The sequence below is a fragment of the Hyperolius riggenbachi genome, chromosome 4 (assembly GCF_040937935.1).
Source record: "Hyperolius riggenbachi isolate aHypRig1 chromosome 4, aHypRig1.pri, whole genome shotgun sequence".
Classification (NCBI taxonomy): Eukaryota; Metazoa; Chordata; class Amphibia; order Anura; family Hyperoliidae; genus Hyperolius; species Hyperolius riggenbachi.
Genome location: NC_090649.1, coordinates 363,800,762 through 363,816,414, shown reverse-complemented (window position 1 = coordinate 363,816,414; position 15,653 = coordinate 363,800,762). Strand labels below are relative to the sequence as shown.

The 15,653-nt window shown below is 42.4% G+C and overlaps 1 protein-coding gene across 1 annotated transcript in view; it reads left to right on the top strand.

The window, feature by feature from the left end:
• The window catches only part of MTHFD1L (methylenetetrahydrofolate dehydrogenase (NADP+ dependent) 1 like), a 466,799-nt gene that overhangs the window by 237,422 nt on the left and 213,724 nt on the right, over positions 1-15,653 (top strand). The window contains exons 17-20 of the mRNA XM_068279548.1: positions 2,752-2,891; positions 6,785-6,826; positions 11,018-11,118; positions 13,321-13,498. Of these exons, the coding sequence (XP_068135649.1) occupies positions 2,752-2,891; positions 6,785-6,826; positions 11,018-11,118; positions 13,321-13,498 (461 nt within the window). The remainder of the gene's footprint in view (positions 1-2,751; positions 2,892-6,784; positions 6,827-11,017; positions 11,119-13,320; positions 13,499-15,653) is intronic.

Sequence of the window (15,653 nt, the reverse complement as noted above, 5' to 3'; positions counted from 1 at the left end):
TTTTCCAATGCCTGCAGAACATTTTAGTTTATACAAAGTAAAAAAAAGCAATAACAGTTCCTTACGGACCTGGCCAACCTGAGGGTGATTGGGTGAGAACCATCCTTGAAAGATCACTTTCCTTGCAACTGCTAAAGTAATATGAAACAGAGCTGATGAGCAGTTCTTGTGATAATCATCTTTTCTATCAAAATAGTTACATAGTTATTTGGGTTGAAAAAAGACATACATCCATCGAGTTCAACCAGAGAACAAAGTACAACACCAGCCTGCCCCTTCACATATCCCTGTTGATCCAGAGGACACTGCGGAAATCCTCCACAAGCGTATAATTTGCGGGAACCCAGCAAAAGGTGCAATGCACCTGTAGAGGGAAATTCCTGTCGACAGGGGGAGCTGTGGAGTGCAGAGGAACAGCTCCTCTGTCCTGCCACACACGCCAGACAGGAATTGCACCAAGGGAAGAAACGCAGGGCTGCCTGCCTGCCTGCGCAGGCATCCACGCGGATCCTCACACCCTCAAATAGTTTGCATACAACTGATGTTAAGCTTGCAGGTCTATAATTTCCTGGATCTGATTTTTTGCCCTTCTTAAATAATGGGAAAATGTGGGCTGTACGCCAATCCACTGGGACTCTGCCAGTTGAAAGAGAGTCAGAAAGAGAGAATAGTTAAACACAACTGTACATCTTTGGAAATGGTTTTACCACACATCTGATTGGCAAACAGCAGAATATCATCCCAAAAATGATCTATAACATAGCATTCCCAAATACAGTGTTACAGTCCTGCATTTGCCAAGGCACACTTAGGGCAGGCTGGAGTGTAGTGAGATGGAGGCTTGCGATATCTTATATCGTAGGCATACTTTGCTTTATGTATAATAAAAAGTGTGAGGTTCGAAATTGCTTGTTTTTAATATGTGTTCAACATTCCCTTAAGTCTTGTAGTACATGGTCCTCCAAATCATCTTTTGGCTCATTTTCCTCTGCAAGAAACATACTTCGTATTTGTATATGTTAGGCCTGAACTATTTTAGGAAAAGATTGAATTGTACGATTTCTGTCATTGCAATTTCAATTCGATTCACATTTTTTGATACACGATGAGTGCCCCCAATATAGGTAGCCAAGTATAGGTGCTCCAGTAAAGGTTAGCTAGCTATAGGTGCCCCAGTATAAGTAAGCCAGCTATAGGTGCCTCAGTACAGATTAGCCAGTATATGTGTCACAGTACAAGTTAGCCAGTGTATGTGTCACAGTACAGGTTAGCAAGTATAGGTGTTCCAGTACTGGTTATCCTGTATAGGGCGCCCATTTGAAAAGGGCGCCTGGTGTAGCCCATATATGCCAAATTCGGCTACAAAAAGGGCGCCTGGTGTGGCCCATATGCCAACCTCGGCTACAAAGGGCGCCTGGTGTAGCCCATGTATGCCAAGTTCGGCTACAAAGTGTGCCTGGTGTAGCCCATGTATGCCAAATTTGGTTACAAAGGGCGCCCGGTGTAGCCCATATACGGCAAATTCGGCTAGAAAGGGCGCCTGGTGTAGCCGAAAAAGCTAGTTTTAGTTTATAAAAAGGATACTGTTTTAGGCAAAATGTTTTGGGCTATAAAAGGGCTCTAGATATAGCTGAGAAAAGTGATTACGATTACCTAACTTCTCCCTACTTTCACACAGAACCCTCCCCTAACCCCCCCGGTGGTGCCTAACCCTAAGACTCCCCTGGTGGTGCCTAACCCTAAGACTCCCCTAGCGGTGCCTAACCCTAAGACCCTCCAGGTGGTGCCTAACCCTAAGACCCCCCCCCTTCTGCTTGTGATGCCTAATCCTAACACCCCCTGCACCCTTGAATCAAAAATATCGTCTATAAAAGGGTGACCTTTTGTAGCAGAATCCAAAACCTTGTAGCCAAAAACCTTCTTGCTGAATAAAAAATATGGGCTACAGTTGGGTGTCCATTTGTAGCCAAAAACCTTGTAGGCCCCCCCCCCCCAAAAAAAATTATGGGCTACAAAGGGGCGCCCTACTGTAACCGAAAACCTTGTAGCTGAATAAAAAATATGGGCTACAAACTGGTGCCTTACTGTAGCCGAAAGTAGCCAAATAAAATATGGGCTACCAAGGGGCGCCCACTTGTAGCCTATAATCAAAAGTCGGGCGCCCTTTTCACCACCTTGTAGCTGATATTTGCAGAAATAACGTTGTCTATGGAGGCGCCCTTTTCATACAGGCAGCTCAGGCGCTCTTTTCAACTGATCCCTGTATAGGTGTTGCAGTACAGGTTAGCCACTATAGGTGTCGCAGTATAGGTTAGATAGATACAGAGCAGATACCTGCTCTGCTCATGACACCCACCTCCAGATAGTCCCAATCCCCCTTACCGCATTGCCTTGCAGTAAGCCGCCGTGAAGAGGCAATGAGTGTTCGCTCAGTAACGGCGGGGCCTTTAACAGGAAATGACATTACGTCACTTCCTGGTGTCCGTCGTTATTGAGCAACGCTGGCTGCCACTTCACAGTGGTTTACCTCACAGCAATGCAAGGGGGGGGCTGGGAGCCGCAGCAGAGCAGGTACCATTGGCAGTGCAGAAAACTGCAGCTTTGACGATCTCAACATCCTCTTACCCCTAATCGCGATTTCGGTTTAAAAACTGAAAATTGTTCAGCCCTATTTTATGTTTACATACAGTATATTTTAAATATTACGATTTTCTTGACAGACGTCCTTTAATTATGTATTTTTTCTTTCAGTGACAGAAGCCGGGTTTGGTGCTGACATAGGGATGGAAAAATTCTTCAACATTAAGTGTAGAGCATCTGGCTTAGTTCCCAATGTGGTTGTTCTTGTTGCTACTATTAGAGCTTTGAAGATGCATGGAGGAGGACCCAATGTAAGTTCAAAAACACATTATATCCTCTACTTTTGTGCAAAATATCATAGCAGCAAGTTGTCTGGAGTTTCTCAGTAGTTTGTATTGGTTTGTATAACTATTATGTTCCCCAAAATTTGATGTAATAATGAAACTCCTAGTATAAACCTTTTGTGTTGGATGCGGTAAAACCTTAATTAAAAAGGAAGCAAGAACATTTTTAAAGAATCCATTTTTGAATAAGTGAAACTAATCCACATGATATACATTCTTTTTAAACTGCAAATACATGTTTAACTCTTTAGCTTTTGTGACTTGAGAAAGAGTTGCATATGAAATGGGCAGTAAGATCTGCATGTACAATACAAGCCTTCTAGCACTTAAAGCAAACCTGAAGCGAAAATAAACTTATGAGATAAATAATTAGACATTAGTAGCAAAGAAAAGAATCTCATTGTTTTCCAGTTCAGGAAGGGTAAAAGAAAACCTTCAGTCATTATCTATGCAAATGAGTTTTCTGAAGCACTTAAACAATCAAGAAACATGGAGAGACTACTTGACATTAGGTTTTACTGCAGGAAAGTTTAAAAAACTTTCCTGCAGAAAGTTCTGCTTTGTTTAATAGCTTAAAATACAGAGTGTGGTTTCTAAACTGCAAATATGACAGAATGAAGCATTGTTATAAAAAAAAACTATGTAACTGAAAATACAAATATGAAACTTTCTTTGCTACTAATACTAGACAGAGAGACGCTCATGCTTGCTACGCAGCCATAGCAGTTAAGGCACCTTTTTTTTTTCAGTAACCTGGGAAGTGGGCAAGCACCTGTGAAACGCTTTGTCAATATACTGTGTGCAATTAAAGTACCTTTTTTTTTGAATAAACTGGTCAAAATTCTTCATAAGAGGTAAGGTTACCTCTCTGTTTATAAGATCAACAGCTTATTAGCCTATCTTTTATGAATTGGACACCTCCACCCCTGTGTTTACTACTGTTTTTTATCCATACTACACATACAATTCATTATATCATACCATTTTTTTTGCTTTAAGCAAGTTTATTTTTATGGAAGAGAAGCATGAATACATAGCACCAGTTAACAATTGTCAAGGCAACTATTCTTAGATGTATATAACACAGACATCTGAATCACAGCAATTTGATGGTAATCCTAACTGCAAGCTGCGACTATTCACTAGCAGTAGTGACTAGTTGTTGCAAGTTGGTAGTGCAAACTGCTACCACTAGGGATTCCATTAACCATTTAAGCCTTCTGGACGTAGAGGCTACGTCCAGAAGGCCATGTGCGCTCCCGCGGCCGATCACGCGCGTGCACGCGCACTCCCGGCCACGGATCGTTAGTCCAGGAAACAATGAATCGGGACATGGTGCACGATCATGGATTCCTTTCCCCGGCAGAAAAAGCGACCGCTTCTCTCGGAAGCCTCGCTTTTTCTGCCTCTTACGTCCCTCTGCGTCCCTTTAAGCGTACATGTTACGCTTAGAGTGACGTCATGTAAACAAACTGAAGGTTGCCATTTTGTGGCCAAAAAAACATCTACATGTAAAAAAAAAAAATAGACACATTTACATAAAAAAAAAATACTATTTACATCCCACCCTCCCAAAAATACCCAAATAAAATGTTTAATTAAAAAAAAAAATTACAATAAAAAAACACGTAAATATTTACCTAAGGGTCTAAACTTTTTAAATATCCATGTGAAGATGAAATATTTCTTTTTTTTTTTTTTAATTATAAGCTTGTAAATAGTGATTGATGCAAAATGGAAAAAATGCACCTTTATTTCCAAATAAAATATTGTCACCATACATTGTGATAGGGACATAATTCAAAAAGGTGTAATACCCAGGACTATTAGGCAAATACAATACGTGGGTTTTAATTATAGAGGCATGTATTATTTTAAAACTATAATGGCTGAAAACTGAGAAATTAATTTTTTCAGTTTTTTTCTTATTCTTCCTGTTAAAGAGAATCTGTATTGTTAAAATCACACAAAAGTAAACATACCAGTGCGTTAGGGGACATCTCCTATTACCCTCTGTCACAATTTCGCCGCTCCCCGCCGCATTAAAAGTGGTTAAAAACAGTTTTAAAAAGTTTGTTTATAAACAAACAAAATGGCCACCAAAACAGGAAGTAGGTTGATGTACAGTATGTCCACACATAGAAAATACATCCATACACAAGCAGGCTGTATACAGCCTTCCTTTTGAATCTCAAGAGATCATTTGTGTGTTTCTTTCTCCCTGCAGCTATCTTCCACTGAAGTGTCAGGCTGTTTCTTCCTGCAGAGTGCAGACAGCTCTGCCTGTATGTAATTCCTCAGTATGTGAAAGCCCTGCCAGCTCAGAGGAGGATTTATCCAGCTTGTAAAAGATAATAGAGCAGAGAGAAGCTGCACTAAACTAAATAACACACAGCAGTGTGCAGAGAGGGGCCTGGAGGGGGGAGATGCATCACAGAACCACAACACTGAAGAACTTGGCAGCCTTCCAGACACAGGCTGACAAGTGTGACAAGAGAGAGATAAGTTGATTTATTACAGAGATGGTGATAGTAGAACGTGCTGCAGTAAGCCAGAACACATTAGAATAGCTTTTGGAACTTGTAGGATGATAAAAAAACAGGATGCAATTTTTGTTACGGAGTCTCTTTAAAATGCATTTACAGTAAAGTAGCTCTTAGCAAAATGTACCACCCAAAAAAAGCCTAATTGGTGGCAGAAAAAAAACAAGATCTAGATCAGTTCATTGTAATAAGTAGTGATAAAGTTATAGGCTAATGAATGGGAGGTGAACATTGCTCGGATGCAAAAAGTGAAAACGACTGAAGGCTGAAGTTGTTAATATACATTAAAAGCTGTGTGCAATTTGTTTCTGCCTAAACAATTTTTTTCTGACCATTTTTGTCTGTAAATCAAAAGGTTTACTGGTGTCCCATTACATCACTAGCCTCCCCTGCAGAGATCTGCCTAATTAGACCACTGTCCACCTGTTTGTTTGGAACATCTAAGGAAGTTCCCAAAGAAGAAAGAAAAACCTAAATAAACCTAAATAAAGCTAACTGAACCGTCCATAAAATAACAAAGGGTTGTCGATAATTCTTAGTTTATGCATGATTATGCAAATTGTGTATGCATTTTAGAAATAGACCATTCTAACCTTATTAAGTTAAAATTTAAATGATTTGCATCTCATTGACCATCCCTAAAAAGAACCCATATGTAGCTTGCTAATCCTCTATAATAAAACCCTAACTGTCACTGCGTCCAGCAGCTGTCCCTGTGTCCCAGGTTTTTAGTAACTGCGCATGTGCGCAGTAACAGACAGCTGGACGGGACCAGGAAGCGAGGCGGGTGAGTAAGGTGGGCGGGTGCTAGCGAGGTGGGTGCAGGCGTGCGCTCGGTGCGCGGCGGTTGCGTGCGAGACCGGCGTGCGGCGGCACGCACACTGGCGGCGGCCAGAGAAAGACCTAGAGCACGTTTTTAAACGGGCTTAGGTCTACTAGTAGGGGAATAAACTGCTTAGTGTTCTGATTTCTCAAATTGCTCAGTCATGTTGTTGTTTGTTTTTTTTATTTTGTTTTGTTTTGGTGTTTGTTTGTTTTTTGCAAGGGCTGGTGGTAGTATCTTTTACCTGGGGATATGCACCATCTATGCTCACTCCTCAGTATGCAGTTACAGATGACCTCACCTTGACACTGCTTCTGTGGTATCGGCCTTAAAACTGTTGCCTAAGCTATGTTGGAAGCTCCGTGTAAACTTTATATGAATTATTTTTTCTGTTTATTGGCAAAATAACATTGTTAGTATATCATGTAATAGGAATGCTATGCAAAAATGTAGTTGATAGACACTAAGAATCCCATTACATTTTGATATTTCAGGTTACTGCTGGTGCGCCTCTAGCAAGAGAATACACTGAAGAGGTAATGTTTAACCCCTTAATCCATATTGTAACATGGCCTTTATGTTTATTATGAATAATATTAGCCATTCTTGCAATTGCCAAGATTTTAAAGATAATCAGCGTGGGCTTGGCGACTGAGTGAGGCGATAATGGTCTGGCGTGTTGCAGAGTAGAAGTTGTTCTGGGGTCACCTAGCTGTTTCTTTTTCAGCATTTTTTGGTAGAAAGGGGCCCTTTTGCACATGAGAACCTCGTGGGTGCAGCACTCTGTCAGCAGTACTGCCCCGAGAGAAACAGTGCTGATTCTATACTTTCCAAGTAAATACTGTGAGAAATGTGTGATGATAGCTGTGGATTCACAGTACCTCTGTGTGCTCATAGCATGTTCTGAAATGTTATTTCTAGACTTTTAAGTGAAGTGGAAAACAGTAGGAAAGCTGTTATAAAATATTCATTGCTGCTAAGTGTGTTTGCCACTCTTCACAAAGTGTATGCACAAATGGCTTAGTGGTTGTTAGATTGTGTATTTAGCCACAGCACTGCAGGAATATATTTTCTATGAAGGTTATGTTCACTTAAGCCTGACATTTCATCCCCGGACATCTTGTAGAACAGCAACAATGTTTGAATGTCTATGGTGATTCAGCTCACAGCTCTGTTTCAACTGTAAAGCCAAGTAAGGGAGTCTTGTTCCTGAAGTGTTTTGTGTGTCACAGTGGTAGGTAGAGATGGCCCAACCGTTTTGCCGGCAGACAGTTCCTGACGAATTTTCGCTGTTCGCGTTCTCCGCTAACTGCGAGCATATGGCGTGTTCGACCCACCCCCTATACATCAGCATGGAGCCAAATTTTGACTCCTTACCTCACAGTCAGCAGAAACATGGCAGCTAGCACCCCCTCCTGGACCTCCACCCTCCTATCAAAAAGCAGTGCGGTGGCCATAATGGATTCATTCTCTGCTGATTGTTAGTGAGAGCAGGGTTAGACTTGCTGCAGATAGGTAGGGAAAGCATTAGGTAGGACTGTGTTCTTGTTCCTCACTTGCTGTGAAAGCACCCCAAACAGCCTTTTTGAGGACTAGCACATTGGTCTCCTGTGTTTTTTTTGTGTGTGTGTGACACCCCACAGGCCACGCACACAGCTGTGTGCACACTACCGCTATTGTGGTTACCTCATTAAGTTGCACACGCAGAACCACTCCAGTCACTGGTGTAACAATAGGGGAAGCAGCCGGGGGGAGGGGGCCGCTGTGGTCATTTTGAGGGGGCAGGAGGGGGGGTCACAGCATGAGGGGAGAGTTTGGTAGCACGTCGGTGGGGAGGGGGGATGGTCCTCCCTCACCTCGGGCTCTCCCCTCTGCGCTCTCCTCCCGTCTCTATTCAAGCATAAGCAGCAGCCGCGGCAGCTATAGTTACCTTTATCCACCCTGGAGGTTGCCGCTCTGCAAGGGCTTCACATTAGTTCCTGTTAAAACAGGAAGTAATGTGAAAGTAATGTGAAGCCCTTGCAGATCGACGACCTCCGGTGGTGGATGGAGGTAATTATAGCTGCTGCCGCTGTTGATGCTTAGAGGCAGGAAGGGAGCGCAGAGGGGAGAGCCCGAGGTGAGGAGGGGGGGGGGGGGACTGCCCCTCCTCCCCACTGATGTGCTACCAAGCTCTCCCCTCATGCTGCGACCCCTCATGTCCCCCTAAAATGGCCATGAGTGAGCCCCGGGGTGGGGGGGTCCCGCTCAAATTTTTGCAGGGGGGCCCGGGGACTTCTAGTTACGCCCCTGACTCCAGTGCATTATTATTTCACTGTATTCTGATAGTACCATTGCATTTCTCTGTGTGTGACTCTCCACAGCCCACTGACCCCCAGAGCTGTGCATAATGTGATTTCTGTCCTTTAAGGATTAAAACCCAACTGTGCGTCAACTCTGTAATTTTTGGTGGGACTTTTGGCATGGATCCCCTTCTGGCATGCCCCCCTCCAGGTGTTAGACCCCTTGAAACAACTTTTCCATCACTTTTGTGGTCAGAGACGGTCTTTGTAGGTTTTAAAATTCGCCTGCCCATTGAAGTCTATGGCGGTCGCATGTTCGCGAAGATTTGTGAAAGTTTGAGTTTGTTGTTCACCAACGGAAAATTCTATGATTACGACATCTGAATTTGTAGGGTCTCTAGTTTCAGTCTGAACTTTTGTGCTTGTGTGGGTTTCTTCTGTGCACCCCAACAGTTGTCCATAGACTACACTAGGAACATTAGAAAATGACCGACATTGTAGGCATTAGATTTTGAGCTACTCTGAGGGACAGATAGGGACATGACTATTATTGTTGTATAAATGTACTGCAGAAGATTCCAATGCAATATAAATACATAATGGTGATTAAATTATTTGTAATTGTATAATCCAGTAGAGTCAGACCATGTCATAAATCTGACTTCCAGGCAGATAGTTTATAGTTGAACTATAGTGTATGTAATATCTATTGCTTGATTAAACAAGAAAATTAAAATATAAATTATACAGATCATTCTGTACAACCAGGAATGTGACTCTAATAGCACAACCAGCATAATAGCCTGACCGTAGCTCTCATCTTTTTTCTGCATTTGAGCAAAGTTTTGGTATAAAAGATGTGAAATGACATTTTTAAATACTCATAGGAGTATACTCATGGGAGGCAGTGGCGTAGCAATGGGGGGTGCAGAGGTAGCCACCACATCGGGGCCCTTGGGCTATAGGGGCCCATCTCTCAAACACAGTATTAGCTCTTTACTGTCTGTTGCCAGACAGTTATGCTGATCTTTCTGATCAGTATGTTTTACATTCTGGACTGGCTTTTTAAAATATAAGGCAAAGGTTTAGATCAGAGCAGTATAGTGGTCATCAATAGGTCGTTGGTTTAATCCTTCATTGTGATGTTGTGATGGGGGCAGATCCTGTGTCTCCCCCCATATCTGGCTCATAGTCCTATGCAGAAGAGCAAGCTGAGATATTATATTTCATTATATTTCACTTGTTTTGAAGTCCTGGTTCTGCAGTTCCATTCCTCCAGACAACCATGTGGTTTCCTGCTACTGAGGAAAGTATTTAGCTTTGTATCACTTTTTTACATTTCCAATGTACTTTAAGACAGCGGTAGGCTTTAATTGGCTTGTGGCTCAACTGACCTTAGCTTGTGCTAGGGAAATTAGATTAGGAGCCCCTCAAGGTACAGTTAGTGGTATGAATTATTTGATGAGCTCTGTAAAGTACTGTAGAAACGTGTGCTGTATAAATGTGTAAAGCTACTGGACCCAACACCTAAGGTAACCGTTCCATGCACAAAAGTATACAGATATGTCTTTCAGTCACAGCCAAGTGATGCATTCTGTTTTGGAGAGGGTAGGAGGGATGATGGCATGGCGCGGCACATGACGAAGCAGCTTCTGGTTGGCAGGGTAAGAAGGGGAGCAATGCACTTGGCTGCTGCCATCACTTAGAGATCTGGCATTGGACCTGTCCACATAGGTAGATTGTCGACTGAGACGACCTTGAACAGCCAATAAAATTCAATCTTGTGTATGTATGAAGCTTAAAAAAAAAATTACCAGGGTTGTATATTTTCAAAACATAGTAGTTCTTTCCTTTGTATATTTATAGTACTAACTAAAATGTTGATCTTCTTGTAAATTCTATTTAAATGATTCTCTGTGAAATCAACTTGTATAAGCAAGTTTTGAATCAGGATGATACCATTATGAACTTGCATATGAATGTTTAAAATGTTCAAAAACACTTCTTTATTCAACATAAAACAGAAATGTATTCATTACACAAATATAGGCTTAGTTACCTCTTTGCTGCAGGATAGTGCACTCAGAAGTTTTACTACCATTCCCCAGTAGGAGGAGCTCTGACTAAGAGTAGTCAGTCATATCGTAGCCTGCTTAGCTTGGTATTGCTGGCTAGATTTTCACAAGCTGCCCACACAGGCAAAACACTGACAGTATGATTGTGGTTGGCAACAGATAATACCCGGTTTCTTAAAGCATTCTTGAAAGCATCCGCTTAGCCATATGCTTTAGCATGAACAACATACAACACCAGTTATTAATAATTCACATACCACATGGAAAAAAAACCCAAGGTTTTCTGAAATGGGTAAAAGCAGCAAATCAATGTGTGCACAAGCCATTTGATAGATATTAGAAACATTTTTGTTTTTCATCTGTTTTACAGAATCTAAAGCTGGTTCAGGATGGCTGTTGCAATTTACAGAAGCAAATCCAGATTGCTCAGCAGTTTGGTGTTCCAGTTGTTGTTGCCTTAAACATTTTCAAGTAAGTTTTTCAGATCCGTAACATTATAAAAAAAAAAGTGTTGTCAGACAATGTAAATATTCCTCCACAGCTGCTGTCGTTATTTTGCAGCGCTGGACAATAAATGAGGTTGCAGAAAATGATAATAGGGGAGCCAGACAACACAATGGAGGTAATAAGCAATAAGATACACAATGCCAGGTCATGTACCGGGGCTGTAGTCCCAGTAAAATTCAGGTTATTCTGTGCGCTGGATGCATAATCAAGTATGATATACAAGAAGGAAGCGAGTCAGGTAAAAAGGGCGCTGCCATATGTCGCAATGTAATTTACGGCTATAGCGGCAGTCAGTGTGTAATTTAGGTGCTGGCAAAAGATATAGCCTAAATTGTGATACAAACAGCATAATTCGTCCACCAGCAATAGTTGAAAGCAAAATTATGTCTTACCCCCACTATACAACAGTTTAGAGAAATAGTGAATCACGGCGCTGTGAAATATGCCACAGCAGGGAAGGCCGTCTTTCTGTATTATTTTTGTTTTAAAATGCAACAATAAAAAATGCTTCTACTATTGCCTGACGTTTTGATGTTTAACCCTTTCCACTCGTATGTCCCGCATAGCGGGACATCGCGAATTTCCCGTTGCACTCGTATGTCCCGCTGTGCGGGAAATCATTTTAGCAGCGATTTGCAAGCACATCTGCGGGGGGCAAAGTCCGAACTCTCTCCCCTTGTATAGTGGGCATGTAAGAGTACATGCCCACACGGGTGGTACCCCCCTGCCCCAAACCGGAAGTGTGCGATCAGCGCTACCAGGAAGTGACAGATGCATTGAAATTTTCTTGCATTTTCCTGGCAGATTATTTGCAGATTCCTTGCTGATTCAATTTTGCAGATTCTTTTTTGCAGATTCCATTGCAGATTCCTTGCAAAGTTGCATAGAGGATCAATGGCATCCTGTGCAATGGATGTGGAGGAGCGTCTAAATAGTAGCCAGCATTTCATTGCTCTAATTCCCAATCAAAATACCAAAGATTGCATCGTGTGTAATGACATGAGGACACCGGGTGGCAGGCATAAAACCACCTATTATTGCAAAACTTGCTCACGCAAGCCAGGATTACACACAGGAAATTGCTGTAAAATTTACCATACCTTGGATTTCTTCTCTGCTACCAGCCAATAGAAGATGCCAAACTGTCCAAATGAGATATTAAATTAAACGTTCTAATGTGTTCTTTAAAATAAGATATACCATGTTACTATGTTATGTTCCATGTTCAAATGGGAGAGAGAGTAAGAGTGCATTTCTGTGAAAAAAAAACTCTGAGCAGAAACAACTCCCTTTAGGAAAAAACTGAGTGGAAAGAGAACCTGAGGCTGTTTTTACTAAAGATAATAGGACACAGAGGCATGTTCTCTGCACAGTGACATGCCTTTGTGTCCTTCTATTGCCGCTGCTAGTCCTCCCTGAAAAACAGCGCCAGGCTAGCGACAATCTGATTGTAGTACTCCTCTAGAGTAGTGTGAACCAGGTGTATAGCTCTTTAACTTTAAGCATCTAAAGCGATTTGAAGATTCAGAGAGATTTCCCACTTTTCTATACTGAACATTGAGGCTGAGTCGCCTCAGAAAAGTACAGAAATGCTGCAGGACCCATGTTTGCGTTTTGGAGAAAATCGCATCGCTCTGGAGTGATCCATCCTATTCAAATACATTAGCCAAGCGCTTTTCAAAGTGCTAGCATTTTTAAAGGCTTTCAGAAGAGCTCTTGGTGTGCACCAGCCCTAAGTCCGTAAATGTCCTGCTTTGCTCTTATGTCACCTGTCTTGAAATACCTGATGAAAGGAAAAGCATTTGAATTTTATTGGTTGAATTAGTCATGATGGTAGAATTCAATGACTAGTTGAATATTTGAGTATGCAGTTCATAATGTTGACAGTGTTTGTATTCCTACTCAGTTGGGGATATCAGTAGGTTTTATGACTAAGCTGGCAAGTTGCATATAGCAAACATGGGTGACTCAGCATTTGGCTACATTACAATGTTTTGCCAGAGCCATCTGTTCTTTTGAACGTTGATGCTGGAATTCAGTTTTCCATATTCACTTGCATGGTATCTGAATTAAGCATCTTTGAAAAAAAAAAAAAGTGAAAGTGATTTTTACATTTAAGGCTTTTAATTCCTTGTTATATAATGCAATTTTTATTTTTTATTATAGAAGTGACACTCAGGCTGAGATTGATCTGGTGTGTAAAATTGCCAAAGAATCTGGAGCATTTGATGCTGTTCCATGTCATCATTGGTCATTTGGTGGGAAAGGAGCTCTGCAACTAGCAGATGCTGTGAAAGGAGCTGCAAGCCAAGATGTTAACTTTAGATACCTGTATGACTTGGAGGTAAGCCTTAATGAGACTATTGTTGTTGCCAAAGTGCCCATATTCTGTGCATATTTTCTTAATTTTTCCATCATAAAATGAAATGGAAAGCAAAAATAAACACCTGTGTTTCGTAGTGGACTATTTAAAACTTTTGTATAATTGGTTAAGCATTTCCAGACAGCGGTGATTGAAATCTATGCCCTGTTTGTTTATTCCTGCCAGGGCTTAGATACCAATCACTGCTGCAGTACCTTCTGCTCACTCTCGCCATTCCTGCCGCTGTCCGTGTCTTTGCACCTGCTCACTCTGCTGTCACGCTGACAGCAGAGCTTCCGTATATTGGGCAGGAGCCAATTTCAGTGACTTCTGACCCTGTGATTGCTTTGGGCCAATCACAGTAATAACCTGTCTTAAAAGTGCATTGAAAGCTCTGGTTTTACCATTTAAGCCGCTATTGCGCTGCTGTGCGCTCCCGCGTGCGCCAGTGTTGCCCCCTGTTAGCCCGGAGATCAATGAATGGGAACATAGTTCCCATTCATTGATCTGAGTCCCCGGTAAAAAAAACTGCCAACGGCTTCTTCTCAGAGGCTGCCGTCTTTCTAATTAAAAAAAACTTTCCGGTCCTCCTTTATGCTTCCTGGCGCAGAATGCTCCCAGCCACTGGAGCGAGATGAGGGTTTGCACTTACTGGCCAAACTTACAGGACCCGTTACAGAGGATCCAGAAAGCGGAGGATGGCGGCGTTGGAGCAATCGGGCTGGAGGAAGCCCCAGGTATGTATACATTTTTTACTATCCCCCGTCTCTTGTACACTTTAAAGCCGTTCGGTCCCTGGTAATAAAAGGTCCCATATATTCCCCAAAATATTATTTTAGGCTAGTTAAAGATGCATAGTAATTTCTTTTTGAATCTAACTTTTTGAAAATAGATTTGCTTAAGGGCTTTACTAAAGAGAGAGGCTCACTGGCATTGTAGCTTGTGACAACTTTTTGCAGCGTATAGGAAAGATGAATAACCAAAATGTACAGCAAGTTGTCTTTTTATTGATAAAGTGCAAAAAGTGCAAATATAGAACAGTGTAGGCAGTAGGCAGAGGCCTAGTACTAACTGAGTCTTGGGGACGTTCAGCCGCCAAATAGGAGGCCCACAAGGGAATTGACTGTACTCCTTAAAGTGCCTGCCAATGGTTATCATTTTCATTGAACAATCACCCATTCGATTAGAAATAAAATGCAAATGTGGAGAGACGATGTCTGTTTCATTAAAGTGAACCTTAACTCAACCCAAAAAAATGACTTTTACTCACCTGTGACTTCCAAATGCAGCTGTCCGGTGCCCTCGCCGTGTCCCTCTGATCCTCCTGTCCCCGCCGGCAGCCACTTCCGGTTTCGCTGTCAGGAGCTGACAGGCTGGGACCGCGAGTGATTCTTCGCGTTCCCAGCCACAATAGCGCCCTCTATGCTGCTATGGCAAGCATGTAGCGGCATAGAGGGCGCTATTGTGGCTGGGAACGCGAAGAATCACTTGCGGTCCCAGCCTGTCGGCTCCTGCCGGCGAAGCCGGAAGTGGCTGCCGGTGGGGACAGGAGGATCGGAGGGACACGGCGAGGGCACCGGACAGCTGCAGGGTGCTATTGGAAGCCCCAGGTGAGTAAAAGTTTTGGTTGACTTTAGGATCACTTTAAGGCACGCAACTGTTCTGTGCATTCTTGCAGGGTCTGTAGAAAAGCCAGTCGGCACATCTTCTGTTCCTTTTATCCATCTCCTTACCACAGCCAAGGCCGGATTTATAACTTTTCCGCCCCTAGTCCAAGTATGTTTTGGGCTCCCCTTCCATATGCAGAAGTGGCCTTCTCGCTCTATGTGCAGCATCCTCTTTCATGTGTAACATCTATGTACTGCAGCCCCTCTCATTCATGTACAGATCTCTTGGGTCTCAGATTCCTTCTATTTCATATGCAGCAACCCCTATTCAAATTGTAGGCTACCCCTTGGGCTGCAGCCGCACAAGCCTAGGCCTTTGTGGCCTTTCCTGAAATCCAGCTCTGACCACAATGTATAACATTACCACAGTACTACTGAGCACCACCCTACACCCTTTGATTGTATTGCAAACTGCCCTTCCCTCATATGTTTTTGTTAAAAAGGACTGTATTGTTCCCAATACTGCTGAT